Source organism: Labrus mixtus, chromosome 22, assembly GCF_963584025.1.
Source record: "Labrus mixtus chromosome 22, fLabMix1.1, whole genome shotgun sequence".
Lineage (NCBI taxonomy): Eukaryota > Metazoa > Chordata > Actinopteri > Labriformes > Labridae > Labrus > Labrus mixtus.
In genome coordinates this window covers 10,869,025-10,885,298 of record NC_083633.1, presented here as the reverse complement: position 1 = coordinate 10,885,298, position 16,274 = coordinate 10,869,025, and the positions used below count along the sequence as shown (strand labels likewise).

The 16,274-nt window shown below is 43.9% G+C and overlaps 1 protein-coding gene across 12 annotated transcripts in view; it reads left to right on the top strand.

Moving 5' to 3' along the window:
• Positions 1-16,274, top strand: part of foxp2 (forkhead box P2) — a 102,727-nt gene that overhangs the window by 73,426 nt on the left and 13,027 nt on the right. For all 12 annotated transcript variants that reach the window (XM_061030133.1, XM_061030128.1, XM_061030126.1 and 9 more), the window contains 6 exons: positions 438-627; positions 1,633-1,939; positions 3,863-3,967; positions 9,820-9,907; positions 11,725-11,808; positions 15,807-16,017. In XM_061030133.1, the coding sequence (XP_060886116.1) occupies positions 438-627; positions 1,633-1,939; positions 3,863-3,967; positions 9,820-9,907; positions 11,725-11,808; positions 15,807-16,017 (985 nt within the window). The remainder of the gene's footprint in view (positions 1-437; positions 628-1,632; positions 1,940-3,862; positions 3,968-9,819; positions 9,908-11,724; positions 11,809-15,806; positions 16,018-16,274) is intronic.

The window sequence follows — 16,274 nt, the reverse complement described above, 5'->3', positions numbered from 1 at the left end:
GGGGGGGGGGGGGGGGGGGGGGTGGGGTTATACCAGAGGCTTAGTATCATACACAATCACAAGCCCTATACACAGACAGGCTTCAGAGCTGGTATATCAGCAGAGCTTTGTTGTCTTGTTTTTGTGTGCGCTCACAGACGTAAACACACGGAGAGATAGGACAAGAGAGGCAGTGTGGTAGAGCCCAAATAACAGGAGGAAGAGCACAGAGAGCACAGACAGAGAGAGGGAGAGGACGAGGCAAAGAGGTATAACTAAGGTCACAGCAGAGGCAAGTGAGTGCAGACTCTCCCCTCACACACACAAACACCCCTCTGTCTGCTCTCCTCTCCTCTCAGTTGTTAATTCGCCTGTAATTTTCCTCTCCCCTCCTCTATGCTCCTCTCTTCTTCTCCTCTTCTTCTTCCTCCTCCTCCTCCTCCTCCTTCTCTCTATAGCAACAGCAGCAGCAGCAGCAGCAGCAGCAGCTGGCCGCCCAGCAGCTCGTCTTCCAGCAGCAGCTCCTGCAGATGCAGCAGCTCCAGCAGCAGCAGCACCTGCTCAACATGCAGCGGCAGGGCCTGCTCTCACTGCCTGGGCCCGCACCAGGCCAGGCCGCCCTGCCCGGACAAACCCTGCCACCACAAGGTAAGGAGGAGGAGGAGGAGGAAGTGGGAGGAAGAGAGTGAGGGGAGTGTTGATCCTGAGCACGTGACTTGCAGCAGCGGTTGTCACATGCTCCCTAGGATTTGTCTGCAGGTGTTAAGTGTCTTCTTTTGTCACTTTCTTTCTTTCAATCCTGCCTGTCTTTGTTTTTCTCATTTGTATGCACCTGTGTCGCCCTTCGCTTTATCTCTAAGTATGTCTTTCTGTCTGCCTCCCCCTCATTTGTATGCTATTCTGCCTTCCACTTTGTCCCTAACTCTCCACATCATCGTTTTGTCTTCCATTCTCTCTTCTTGTCTGATTATGCCTTTCTTTGTCTACCAGCTCTGCTTTGCTCTGTTTGTTGTTTTTCCATCTCTGTTTCTATTCCCCCGCTCCCCAGCCTCCCCTCCTCTCTCTCCCTCTCTCTCCCTGGTTCCTGTTGTTGTTATTGTTGTTTACTGCCTTTTACTGAGCGAGCCACAGAGAGGAGAACGAAGAGAAGTATAAACAAGGACAGAGAGAGAGAGAGAGAGAACTGGCTCCATTTTCCTTCTCCTGAGCCAAGTAAACACCTATGTTTGTTGTTTACTTCCAAGATGGCGGAGACAGAAAACAACAGGCAGGGAGGTATAAGAATAAAATCAAAGGAGTAAATAGGGAACAGTAAAAACAAGCAGCAAACCAAGCCTGTTTGTCTTAGAATCAATGTTGTAATGTAATACGTCTTCTCCATTGAAAACAGACAAATCTCAGAGACCCTGGACAACAAGAGTTGAGCGCTAACAGGTTAAAGAGTACTTTATTTTTATTGAGCAGTTTAGATTAAGGGCTTAGTCATGTCTCCAGGGTGATGTCCCTGCAGTTTCAGATAACTTTTCTTGCTGTTTTTTTAAGTTTGCAGAGTTTAGGCTTCAGTCTTTGCCTCACAGCTGCTATGAGAATCTTAGACGAGCAGCCATGTTGGATTGATCCTCAATCCATCTTTTGTCTCTACCAACCCTCTAGCTGGCCTGAGCCCCGCAGAGCTCCAGCAGTTGTGGAAGGACGTGACCAGCGGCGGCGGCAACGGCGGCCATGCCATGGAGGACAACGGCATCAAACACAGCAGCAGCGGAGGAACCGGCACAGGAGGCGGCGTGGGTAGCGGCGGCTTAGACCTCTCCACCAACAACTCTTCTTCAACTACCTCCTCCTCAAATCCCGCCAAAGCATCGCCGCCCATCTCTCATCACCATTCCATCGCCAACGGACAGTCCCCCGTCCTCAACCACAGACGAGAGAGGGAACGGGAACGGGAAAGGGAACGAGAGAGGTAAAAACTAAATAAATGAAAAGTCATCCACCCATCCACCAAGGAAAAAACAGGCAGAGAAGATGAAAAGTTTACAACAGCGTGTTGTCTACGTGTCACAGGAACTTGTTGTTTTTTTTGGTGTCATGATTCAACATAGGAACACATCCTCGTTTAAAATAACATCCTGGTTCCAGCAGGGAAACATTGTTTATTTGTTCAATAGTTTATTAGCATCTTGGTAATATTCAAAAAAAATAACAGGCGCGTTCTCCCATGGGAACACGTGAACACACTTAACTTGCACACAGATATCAAACACAGGCGGAGGAAGCCATGCAGGCAGGCGCTCTTATAACAAGCCTCTCTGGCAGGGAAGACAAGGTAACCTCCTTGTACATTAAGTATTTAGTGCTTCTTTCTTTTTTTTCCCCCCTCTTTTGAAAATTACCTTCCTTGCTTGCTTGTCATGTAAACAGAATACGTGATGCCTTGAGTGGCATTTCCAGGATGTTTATCCTTGTGATGGCGTCTTTTTATAAATGCACCAAAACACTGACTGTTCACATATCTGCCTATCTGGCCCATGCATTATTCAAAGGCTTTTCTTGGGCGATATTATAATAAGGACTCAGGGTGGCGGCATGTGTGTGTCTGTGTAGAGACACTGTAGGTGGAAGTGCTGTGTAATTGGTTTAAAGTAGATGCTATCTCTCCACTAGCACTAAAAGGAGGCTTGAAAAGGATACCTTCAGAGGGAAAGAGAGATGTAGGAAGAGGGGGAATAAGGAGAAAAGGAAGAAAGGAGTGAGGGGGGGTGAAGAGTTTTTTATCCGTCTGTGTCCCGAGGGGTGTGTGCTGTCTCATAATGATCGAACAAGGAGTATTGTGAGGAGCGCTGCTTACTAACATGCCACCGATCGATGTGGGGAAACCCCCTCTGTAAAACACAGTGTGAGCTCTGCCAGCACACACACACACACACACACACACACACACACACACATATATTCATAGACCACACACAGAAAATCGGCCACACACAAACATTCACAGGCATACCCTATAAGCAGACAAACACACCACTGTACGCAACACACGTCAAGACGGACGCACACACACACTAGTGCCAAGCCTAAAGGTTAAATTGTCATCTTTAATAGGATGTGCTGTCTTGGCAGGGTCGTAACTTATTTGGGTGCCATTTGAAAAACGTCAGAGCCACCCCCCCCCCTCATCCTGCTCCCCTTGTCCTCAAAGAACATAAGTTACAGAGAGTATTAATCTCCTGATGAAAATTATATGGCTGTCTGGACTTTTCATGTTTACTTGAAAGGGTGCACCCCTCCTCCTCCTCCTAGTAATGGCTTTACAAGCTGGGATGGAGGCTGTGGTGGAGACCAAGCTGCAGCTCACTGGAGATCTGCAGAATGACACATTGGTCTACACTTCCCTCTAAGTCACTGTAGCTACATATTGGTCATATTTAATTGCAGTATTGTTTAACTCTGCAGTAGAAATTCAGTTATTGCTTTGGATTTTTTGCTAAGTGTATAGTTTCTCTATGTAACTTCAAATACTTGATAAGCACAGAAAGGGTGATACTTTGATGGTAATGTAGGTCAATAGACCTCGGTGAATGATTAAGTGCTGAAACTGTGTCACTCAAAACATCTTGAAAACAGCAACTTTTTCCCACTGTAGTAACATGTAGAAAGTATTTCCTAATGTTTCTTGTGTCTACAATCTGTACAATTTGAAGATTGTGCTTGTTGCTACCATGTTGTTGTTATTTTTTAACATTCATGATTTATTGTATGAGAACAGATTACGTCAAAGAAAGAAGTGTAAAATAGAAGGAAAGTGTGTTTCTGAAGGTCCTGTTACTCTCCTGTCTTCTACTTTGGTTTGCTTATTTCCTCCTCTTCTTCTCTCTCTCTTCAGTTCACTACATGAAGAAAGTGGAGGGACCCACCCCCTGTACGGTCACGGTGTGTGTAAATGGCCTGGCTGTGAGAACATCTGCGAGGACTTTGGACAGTTTCTGAAGTAAGCACACGCTCCATGACATCGATGTTACCCTGGAGAGGATGCCTGCTCACCTCTCCCTGTTAGCACCATGTGGGATTGTGTGTGTCTGTACAAGAAGCTAATTTCTGTTTCATTGTGCCGCGCACAAAAGCCCGCGTCCCCTCTACACCACAGCACCTCCTTTCTGCGGGTATAAAGAAAACATCAGTGCCTTTCAAAGAGCACATTTTGACCTTCCAGACAGCCGGTTGACAGGGTTCAGCTCTAGCGGCGCAGGATTCAAACCGACTCTGATCCATAACAAATCTCCTCCCTGGCGTGGCAGGGCCTGATAGGTTTGTGAGGGAAAAAAACGTCAAAAGCTAATGGCAACTCGCACGGCCGCACACTTACCTCCACAACAAAAGGCCCCCATTCACTGTTGTCATGGTGCAGGCGCCGGAGCGAATGAACTCTTCATGCTCCATCAACAATTTAGTTAATTAGCTCATTTGTAATTGGCCGGCTTTGTTGCCTGGATGTTAGTGGGGGGACATCAAAGGAAGAAGGTGTTTGCAGCACTGCCGATTACAGGTTATCACATTGCCACTCACTGGGACTCTCTCTCCCCTCTCTCTGTCTCTCTCTCTATCACTCTTTCCCTGGCTCCCTGCTCTCACACAGAGAAGAAAAGAAAAGGGGAAAAGCTTTAATTTGAATATTCTAATTAGATTTGTAATTAACTGTGAAATAACGATCTGGCGAGTGTTTTTCACAGGCTGTAAATGTCCATGTGAATTTTGCATAAACTCTTGAAATCAGGACATTGTTCCGGCTTATTCCCCCCCCCCCCCCCCCCCCCATTCCCAAATTATGCATTTCTCGACTGTAATAAGTTGCAGAAGGCAAAACACTGTACTGATACAAGAAAGTAGTCCACCCATGGGGAGCTGCTGTAGGATTTAGGTCAGGCCTTTCTAATTCTACAGCAGTCTGTGTAATAAAAAAGTGAAAGGTGTATGTGTGACTAATATGACTAATAAATAAAGTGTTTATAAGTGTATGACAGACACAGCCAGACATGACACTAAGCTGGATTTTCACACTCCATCATCACACAACAATACACTCAAAAGAAGCGTAATTGACAGCCATGGATTTAAATGAATCAGAGGTGAATACATATAACATTAATACCCTGACAAGAGTGTTTGCTTATCCCCTGTGGAAAATGTGCCACACATATGTCAAAGCCAATATTAGTTTCCTGCAGCACACATCCATAAGCATGATGCAGTGCGATTTTTTTTTTTTTTTTTTTTTTTAAAGCAATGCTTATGGAAAGCCAGATTTCCGTGTGCAGTGCGTCGTCCTCTACCAGGTACCAAGAGTTTGCCTTGCAGCTTGGTAACAAACGTGCGTGTGTGAGAAGGCAAGCCTGTATCGGATTAGCAGGTTTTCATGTCCTATCACCTCAGTACACTTACTTAAAGAAGACATCAGTCAATCCCCGCGCACTGTACGCTCCGTTCACAAACAAAAACCTAAGTCTGTGTGTTCTAAGGATACCAAGTCTGGGTAGCTTAGCTGAATATTTAGGCGAGGGGCAGAGGTGTAAGGTATAAAGCGATGTGTTTGTGAATCCGGTAAGCTGGCGAGCCGATGCAAAAGGATGCAAGGCAAACTGAGCGAGCGAGACACACAGACGCAGAGAAAACAGGTAGATTTCCAACTTGAAAGCAAGAGCACAGGTTGGCAGACGGTTTTGTAAGAACGCTTGCCAGAACATTTGCTGCTACAAAACAGAACAGTGTCTAGGTTCAGCTTCACACACACAAACACACACACACACACACACATCTCTGCAAGTCAGAGGCTGGCTCTATACTGTAACCCAGCCGAGCACATGAAAACAGGCGCCAACAAAGCAACAGACTCGTCATCAGAACAAAGATGGCTTCTCGGTGGCGTGCCTCGGAGCAGTGATTGTCGGTGTCACAGGGAGAGCTTTCATGTTCCTGGAGATGCCAGTCGGCTACACACACACACAACACGCACACGCACTCACACACAGGTGCAGTTTAAACGGGGTTACATAAAGCGGGTGTCAGATTTAGATGACAGTTTAGATGTTGTTAGTTGGGTGTGGGTTACGTGTGTGTGTGTGGAGCAGGGCGGGGTGGGGGGGGGGGGCTCGCTTTAGGAGCTCAGCTCAGCGGTGGTGACACGTTTAGTCATCTATTGTTTTGTTGCATGAGGAAACTTGTCAAGATCAGCATTTAATAGCTCCTCAGTGTTGCTTTTAAGTGTTCTCACCTGGAAACGGTAGCCGCGAGGTGGCTGGCACCCTGAATTAGCTCTCTGAAGTTCAAAATGAAATGATTTCGCTGGGAATGTTGCCTGAGCGGTGGGTGTGTGTGCCGGCTTGTGTGTGCATTTGTGTCAGTTACATGAAAAAGAGAGAGAGGAACATTTATGCTATTAGTACATGTGCTGGATCTATTTTTGCAGGGAGCCTTTATGGTAAACACAAAAATAGAAAAAGAAATTAAAGCTTCACTGCTTAGCCCTTTATATGTGTCATTTCCATAGATGTATAAAGACATGTTAGTACAAAACCTTCTTTAACTTTCTGATGTTTTCTTATTAACTACTACATGTATTGATTTAAATTAGCACTGATTTCACACCACACTTGCGTGTAAAAATACTTGATTCTCCAGCATGTACAAGTCCCCCCCCCTTTGGCCTTTCACCTTGTATATCAATATCCTCCCACCTCAATGACATGCAGGCTATCTCCACATAAACACACATGCGCTCCGACACACACACACTTAACTCTTCCACTCTCTGTCACCACTCGCTTTTCCTTATTACTGGCAGGAAGGCAGACTTCCATGTTAAAATGGCAAGCTGAGCCGCTAACCTGAACGCCAGTGTCTGTAACCCGCTGCTAATTAAACCCACAAGGCAGCAGCCAAGTGTCTCTGTCTCTATATAGTGTACACACACACACACACACACACACACAGACATGTATACACGCACAATGTGAAGGCAGGCAGGCCCCTGGCCCCTGGTTAGCTGAGCTCCTCTCTTCCCCTCCACATGTCTGCTGCACTGTGACAAGACCTTTAAAACGGAGGGCATTACTTATGCACCAGCACCAATGGGAGTGTGTGTGTGCGTGTGTATGTGCTTGTTTATGCATGCTAGTAGGTGTGTGGTAGGTTTTGTCTTTGTATATGTGTTTAAGGGCATTAGTTTGACTCAGAAGGTGTTTTCTGTGTGTTTGTGTGTCACTTGTAGACAGTTAGGAGGCCGCACTTCCTTTCTCCTCTGGGCCTCGGTCGCCCCTGATAATACACACAGACAATTAGCACAAGTGTATCATCCATATATGCTGGCTTGAGTAGATTTATTATTAGGCCCTTAGTGGACGTTGATGGCCTATACATATTCATATACACAGCTGTGGGGGAAAGCCTTTGAGATGTTCTGTTCCCCTTCTCTTTAAGAGAAAAAGAAAGTACAAAAAAACATCCTTGCCCCCCCCCCTCCCGCCTTCCCTTGTCCTCTTCAGTCTCTCTAGTTTTTATTTGCTTTGATTTCTCTACCTTTGTTATATTTCTATTATCTCAATCTCCATCCTTTATGCACTGTTGTCAAAAGCGCCTTCACAATATGAGTAATCCCCACTTCTAGGCAGAGATAAACAGTAAACATAAACAGTCACAGCGAGGTTTAAAAGATTACGCCGTGATGCTACAGTTTAGATGTCTCTCTGTCTTGTTTTTTTTTTTGATTTCCTCAAACTAATTTACTTCTTACGTTTTCAACATACAAATGATTTAGATTTGTTTATGATTAGAGGAAACCAAAGGGAAGCAAGGATCAGAGCGGCAGTGTAATGACAATTTTCAAATGAGCAGCGAAGAATTATACAGGACAGAAGGGCTTGGAAAGAGATGAAACAAGCGATAAGAGTGAAAGGGGATTTAATGTAATTAGAGAAGATGGTTTGTAGCTCAGAGAGGAGAGGAACACAGAGTACCTTTTTTTTGCACACATCTCTGTAAATAAGGTGTTCTTTCATTATTGTTTTCTGTCTGCCCATGTGTGTCCTCCCCCTCCTCGCCTCCTCTTTTTCTTTTTTGTCTTTGTATGGCATTATTAATGCACAGTAGGACATGCTGCCATTTGAATATTTCATAAACGCATGTAGTAATCTGCCTGTAATCGCCTCGCTAACTGGCCAGCAGTGGAAGGTGAGTGAGTGTGGAGGAAAATAACAGACTCAAAGTCTCCTATACACATTGAAAAATGAAACCAAACAAATGAGAGGCAAACTTAATAAAGATTTCACCCCCTCCCTCTCCTTTTTTTTTTTTTTTAGTAATGAGGTATCTTCAGGGACAGCGAGCAGCCCGCTCCATGCTTTTGAAGCAGCTGTAATTCATGACACACGCCATACATCAAGTGCATAAGATAGCATTATGGGCAGTGAAATGAAAAGGGTATTTGCAACATTAGTTCCCTCATCCTGCAAGGGACGTGATTAAATGATTAATGTAATGCCCCCTTTTTTTGCATGCGCATTCTGAAACAGCAATTAGGCACAGGGCTGGAGAAATCCACCAGTACGTCCCTCCCCTCATCCATCCCAATCCTCCTCCTCCTCCTCCTCCTCCTCCTCCTTATTTTAATGCTGCCTCATTCTCGATTTAAGATTTTGAGCATTAAATGGTTACAACAGTATAAGCAGCGATGAGACGGTTCTAAAATGTGTGCCGAGTCGTTGAAAGGTGTTGTGATTACAAATGTTCCATTCAGCTTTTGATTGACAGGCAGAGAGAAGGCGGCTCACTGAGTTCTTGTTTTGCACATCGCAGATAAACAGGAAGTGAGGGGTTTGGAAGACAATATGTGGTATGAGTGAGTGTGTGTGTGTGTGTGTGTGTGTGTGTGTGTGTGTGTGTGTGTGTGCGCGCCATTCAGTGTTTGTGCAATGTAAGCAATCGTGTGTGTTCTTAGATAAGTGAAAGTAAAAGAGAGAGAGAGAGATTTTGCCCTCCCTCTAATACACTGGAGGCAGCACTGTAAATGATCATTGAGGGGTCTGCAAGCTAACCTATAATTACTGCAGATAAAGTGGCAGCTCTGGCATTTCATAAGCATGCCTCCTCAAAGCTTGCTTTGTGAGTTTGTCACCAATGATCATTTAGATAGAGGCTCATTACCCAGCATCACAACACTTAAAAAACCCTTTTTCTGTCCCATATTTCTCATGTGTGCATGTGTGCTATATCAGGAATAAAGGTCTATCTTAATGGTGAGGCTCTTTTGTGTCCAAGAGACAAAATCCAATCAAAAAACCCTCATTGGCTGTCTGGCTTGCCTTTTTCTTCTAATGAGGCGAACACACAAGATACATTTAATACGTCTGCCGCCTGGATAATGCAACCTTTAGATGAGGAGCTGCTTTTGTGTGTCAAATGTTGCCGGTGTTAAATTGTGCGTATTGTTTTCGGTAAACGAAGGAGACAAAGCCGTTCTGCTGGGCTAGCATCTTTTATTCTCTGCAGAAAGCAGAGCGCGGGGTGGCACTGAAGTTAGCCATCGAAACTGACGCAGGCCCATTGTGATGTAAAACACGGCAGCGCACACCAACATGTTACTTCTAATTACCTCATTTCACAGAAGAACAAAGGTTCCTATAGATGATTGTTCCCCCCCACCCCCCATAGAAATATCATCATTAACACAAAACAGCGGTGAAGATGATACTCTCATTGTGTCATTCTTCACCAATTTTTGATCATGCTAAAAATGAGTCATCTTAGATTTTTAAAGTTGGTGTGTAACATCTCCCTCTCTCTCTCCTCCAGGCACCTAAACAATGAACACGCCCTCGATGACCGGAGCACAGCCCAGTGTAGAGTCCAAATGCAAGTGGTACAGCAGCTGGAAATACAAGTAAGTTTTTTCTTTACAAGAGCTAAAACACCTGTCCCAGCAGAGTTGGAACGACGCTACATGTATTGTTAAATTCCTCCCATTGTCAGTGAAGTCATTCTTCCTTTAAGTCCCTAATCATGAAGTCAGAACTTTATTTTCTGAAAGTTGTGTGAACGACAGAAAGGCCATATTGTGGTCCGCTTAGTACTTCCTGACAAGCAGGACCTGCAGAATTCAACAAAGCCACTAAACAAAGGAATCCTCGGGCCTTACAACGAAAGCCATTATGGCTGTTTTAATTGAATTAAGCGTGTGCTTTATTTTCTCTTCTGCTTCCTTTTTTTTCTTCTTTTTTTTTCTTGCTCCCTCCTCTTTTTCTTTCCAATTAATAGCGAGCGCATCTCTCTCGGTCTGCTGTGTTAATTAACTGCACTTTGCACCTGAAGAAAGCTCAAAAGGAGGGAACTATTTTCAGTAGGTGGAGCGTGACCTTATTAAGAAGTCATGCTGGCTAGATAATGAGAGCGCTGATTGAGCGACATTATTACTCAGCACTGGCAGACAAGCGCTCCTCGTCCTTTTGGAAACAAATAGATATGTATGTTTTAAAGTAGGCTCAAACTAAGTACCAGCTGCAAACGTGAAGTCTGACACTTAAAATCCGACCTTCAGGCTTTGCAGAGCAGTTGATTGTGAGGCAGAGTTTCTCTATTTATTTTCTTATTGTTATTAAATTAGATCAATATCACAAATATCAGAGCGAAGGTGTCTTATTTAGACATCAGACTATAATGTGCTCTCTTCCTCTTTTCTTGCCGTCTGTAAGAGTGCTGATCCCAAAAATTTCCTCCAGCACCTCTTCTTTTCAGTTCTCATAAATATGTAAGATTTAATTGTTTATCTGCGGGCACAAAAAACAACCGAAAAAGGGAAATGTTATTTATTCAGTTTGAGTTCATTATGTGCTTTGTTTTTTATTGTAATACAAAACTATTGAAGCTTGAGCTTTACAGTGTGACCAATTACAGCTGTACACTTGTGTTGTCCATCCCATCTCTCCTTTTTTTTCTCCTGTTTCTTTCAGTCCTTACTCCCACCATCCCTCTCTTCTTACATTTCTCTCCAAGAGAGCCTCCACTAGTAATGAGGCCCAGCTCTGTCTATTTATGTGTGTGTGTGTGTGTGTGTGTGTGTGTGTGTTTGTGTGTGCATGGCCGCTTTACTTGCTTGTCTATATCTGTGTGTTTGCTCCGTGTGTGTGTGTATATTAAGGGTGAGAGGAGATGAGGGGGTGTTGAGTCTTTCACACAGTCTGGTCCCTGTCACTCCCTGTGAATTAGATTGATGATAGGCGATGGCTAGGGCCACTAACTGGACTGGGGAGGCGGGGCCACCTGGCACCCTGTTTGGAAGACCCCTTCACCTCTCAGCAGCTGCTGGCTGCGCTCCATCCCCCTAACAGTGTCCACAGGACTTTAAGCAGACACCCAGGACCGCCTAATTTATGGCCTGACTAGCTTGTTACTGTCAGAGCCTTTGCTGACCTAAATTTTGCTATTGACAAAAAGATGAAATGCTATTTGTTTAGCCTGACCTGTCTGCACCCCTCTCCCCTTTGCTCCCCCTAGCCTCTCATATTCTCCTTTCATCCCCAGAGCAGCTGTTTGATTCTTATCAAACCTTCTCTTTCTGTCCTTTTTTTTTTACCCACAATCTTATGTCTCATATTCTTCGTTCTCTCCTTCTTTTTTTCCATCTTCTCTTCTTGTCTCTTCTCCTCTCTTCCACTGTAATCTACTCTAACGCACTCTCTTCTTCTTCTTCTCTCTTAACAGCTTTCTAAAGAACGTGAGCGTCTTCAGGCGATGATGACCCACTTGCACATGCGGCCCTCGGAACCCAAGTCATCTCCCAAACCAGTGAGTGCATATTGCTCTGGCTAGCGTAAACAATCCTGCCTCTGAATGAGTCCCCGGCACTCAGAAAATGAACAGTTTAACCACCAGGCAGTTGTGTGTGAATGAGTGACAGAAGATGAAAGAGAGAGGGGTAAGGGGGGGATTATACTGAGTTACATCTTTCTGAAAGAGGACAATAGAGTTTGGAAGTGTATTAGATGGCAGAGCGGTGGAGTCCTCGGCTAAAACGCCGGGTCATTTCTTTGTGATGGATATAATGGCCAAAACAACCTGTTGGATGCTGAAGACTGTTTGGCTCAGTGGCTGCAGCAGCACTCCAAAGTGGAACGAGAGAGGAGAAGACATGTCATTTTAACAATAAACACCTGAAAATTACAGCTGAGGGTTGCGGACTGCATGATGTTGACATAAATACCCACAATGCTGCTGAAATTGGTTAGAGAGAAAAAAGATCAGAGAATTGAGAAAGGGGGTCATTGAAGACGAAAAATGATGCCATTCCACATTTTGTTTCTCTTGCATTTGACTCTAAGATGGATGATGATTACAAAAGTGTTTCGCCAAACAGCTTTTGGAATTTAAGATGAAGGTGATGCATTTTTGCAAATATTATTCCCTGACAGTTTCAGGCGTTTTGAAATATTTGAGAGCAAAACATTGTTGGCGTGTTGCTGCTGCTTAGCAAGTGCCTACTTTCAATAGAATAATTTCCCTCATCACCTCTCATCATTGAATGTAGATAATCACCAGATAGCATAATTATCCTGTAATTCCATCAGGAATCAAACTCCCTTTTAGTATTCAGTGTCTCTCTCTCTCTCTCTCTCTCTCTCTCTCTGTTTCTCTTTTTAGCGCGTTTTTTTTTAATCTTCAAAACTCCAGCAGCTTGGTTCCATCTCGTCCAATAAAGAGTTTGCAGCCTATAATCCACGTCTGAATATGAATGAATGATGCTAATGAAGTATTGCATTACATAAAGCACACATGAAAGAGCAGCTAATTGCATTTGATGGTGGGGGCAATTCAAACAGAATCCTTAAACGAACAGTTAAATCCTCAGTTTTTTAGGCTCCCCACATTTTTATTTTTTTTAAGGGGACTTAGGAAGAAGATTTGTTTCGAGGGACTAACGTGTATGTGTGTGCATCCTGTGTAAAAGTGATCAGATAGAACAACCAAAAAAAGAGGTGTTTTGTGGATTGACACCCAGTAGAGTACAGGAACAGAAGAAATGGAGGTGCTTGATAAATATTTTAAGTCTGTGTTAGCTTATCAAGGCTGGAGATGACTCCTGTTTTTTTCATTAGTGCAACCCTCAAACAACCAAAGACAAAATACAAGACACCGGTGCACTGTCTCCAACAGCACCACATTTATTCCCTGAATCACACTTCATTAAATGCTACCTTTTGGCCATGCCATGGATGGATGGGAATCAAAGTTTGCAAAGCTGCAAGTTCTGCATCATAAGATCTCTCTTTTTCTCTCTCTCTCTCTCTCTCTCTCCTAACCTTGAGTGTGTATTCGGATGAACAAGAGGTGACAAAATGCTCTCTCTCTCTTTCTCTCTCTCTCTCTCTCCTCCATCCGTTTGACTGTAATCAATTCAGTTTTGTGAAAAATGGGATTGCATGCCTGCAAACATGTCACGCTTGTTGCTGTGTCTCGCCGGTGAAGAGGGGGCAAAAAGAACTTGGAATTATGTTTTGACATAAAAGATATGCATTTACACACACATGAAGGCATGTCTTTTGAATTGAGTTTGCACATATTGAGGTATTTTCATGTGGAGATTATGTTGAATGTTTGTTAATTTACCGTTAAAATCGAGTTGGTATTTCACAGGTCAGTGTCTGGATTGGACTCACGCTCACAGAAACTGTATGAACTCCACTGCTAGTCAGGAAGTTAATCAATCTATGGATTTTAGTGGAAAAGGGTTAAATAAGAGATGTGAGTATAAAAAATAATGAGAAACAGAAGTAAACCTGCAAAGAGTAAACAAAACTGATTTGAATACAGATGTATGATATACTTCATATGGCCCTGCTACATTCTCTGTACTCAGCAGCAGAGGTCTGTATAAGCAACCAGACCTGGTCCCAACCCATCACTGTAGCAGCTCATTACAGCTAAGTGGGCACATAATTATCTGAAAACCCCCCCCTACATCCAGCAGACTCTCACAAACTTGACATTTTATCCTATTTATCAACACATGCCACAAATGACCGCTGATACCTTCTCCTCAGCGGCACTCCTCCATCTCTCAGCGCCTTCGGCCCCACATTCCCTTCCATCTTTCAAGTCCCTTTTAATTCAAAACTCTCGCAACCCATGCATTCCACTTGTGGACTCACAATTAAGGCAATTTGGTTTGAATATGTAACGATGTCATTACCATTCCGGCTAAATTAGCGCAGAGACTAAAAGGTCAGTTAGGAATTTTCCAGTCGGTTAGAGTCACTCACATGAGATTTGGGGAGCGGACGCAGAAAGTGGTGGAAAAGCCGGACGATTAGCGAGCCAGGGGTGATGAACGCTCTCTGGTCCATCATGTTGAAGGAGTGGAGCAGACAAAGAAAGAATGAATGAGAGTGTGTCACAATTACCATCTATACAGTCTCCCCCCACACACCCCCCACCCCTCGCCTTTAAGTGTCTTTTCAATCTTACTGTGGAAAGAACACAAACTTGGACTTGTTTTACTTCCTCGTGCAATGGAAGTCTCATTGGATTAGGTCTGATAAATCTAGTTTAACGATCATGTCTGATGAAGCAATCAGGACTTTTAGCTGTGTGGTGATGTTAATCAGACCACAGTCTCAAACAATATATACTAAACGAGGATTTTAATGGCAACAAAATAATACTCTCCATGTAGAGCAGTTAAGATCACATTGATAAATACTAACTGGTCTCTCATAACCCTTTGACACTGAGGTAGTTTTCCAGGAGTTTAGGGCTTGAAGGGTCCAAAAAGATTCTCTTATCCAAATCCAGTTTGTTAAAGCTACTCATGAGGTGTGGTCTTTGGTGTGAAATGGGGACCTGTGTGTTTTACTTTGGCTATAGGTCCACTTTAGTTTCAATTTACAAGATTAACTTTATTACAAAAAGCCTGCTTGGCCAAAGACAGAAACCAAGTTTCAAAAACAGATTCTCAAATATTTCTTGTCTTTAGTACGACATTACACTGAGTGATGTTGTAACATCTTTATTTCTCAGCTACAAGTTCTCCTGAATGACAAAAGGGCTTGAACATGAATCTAGAGTAAGAATGAATATAATGACTGAACAACAAAACTGATTCTATGACTTACATTTGATCGCAGTTTGTAAGATTTTTTTTTTTTGTTGGAAGCTATGACCTGGTATTTACCCATGATCCGGATTAGTCTTGAATGGTAAATCAGCTGGGTTTATCCAACAGGATTTTTACACCCTTACTACAAATCTTCATCAAATAGCAAGATTTATGGCTGAAGTCCAATATCCTCTATAACTAGGTCCCTGTTGTAGCACTTCAGTCACACCCAATGGTACATAATGTCGTGAGTAGGGTTGGGGTTCTGGAGCAGGATCAGATAACTCATGTTGAACATTTCACAACTACAGCAAACAAGGGTTTACCAGCCAGTTGCTTTAGTCTGAAAGGATTATGGGTGGTTGTATAGAGGGGGGCGAGCATGAGGGAGAGAGTGTAGGAGAGAGGGAGGGAGTGATAAATAGAGAGATAAAGATAGATGGGGCTGGGATAACACGGAGGCTGATCGTTGGATAATCTTGAACAGCGTGCTCTAATTAGAATTCTTATGATACAATTTGGTGGTTGTAATTAGTGGAGATGGGCTGGCTCCTCTCCACGAGCCTTGTTAGTGGAAACACAGCTGTGTTAGAGAGGAGGAGAGCAGGCACTCGGCTCTGTCAGAGGAACCACAAAATAATGCCTTCCCCTCTCTCTCTCTCTCTCTCTCTCCCTTTCCCCTCCTCACCAGCTTAACTTGGTGTCCAGTGTCACCATGTCCAAGAACTTGCCCTCAGCATCGCCCCCCAACTTACCTCAGACACCCACCACGCCCACAGCGCCCATCACACCAATGGCCGCCATGCCCCAGGTGCCGTCAGTACTGGGAGGAGCCAACGTCCCCAGCATGGGAGCCATGCGCAGACGCCACTCGGACAAATACTCCATGCCCCTGTCGTCAGGTAGGACCAACTACTCAGCGCTGCACGTCACAGACACACAATAAACACAAAAATGTCCAGCTGGACAATTTAGTATCAGGCAAATATGTTCTCAATATGTTTGAATACATGTGAAAACAAACTAAAAGCAACAACAAAACGTTGCTCTTTAAGGACATTATCACAGATTAATTCCACTTTATACTGAATTTATATTCAAATGTAATGACATCATGATGTTGAAATTGGAAAGTATATGTTAGGCCTACACCCTGTGT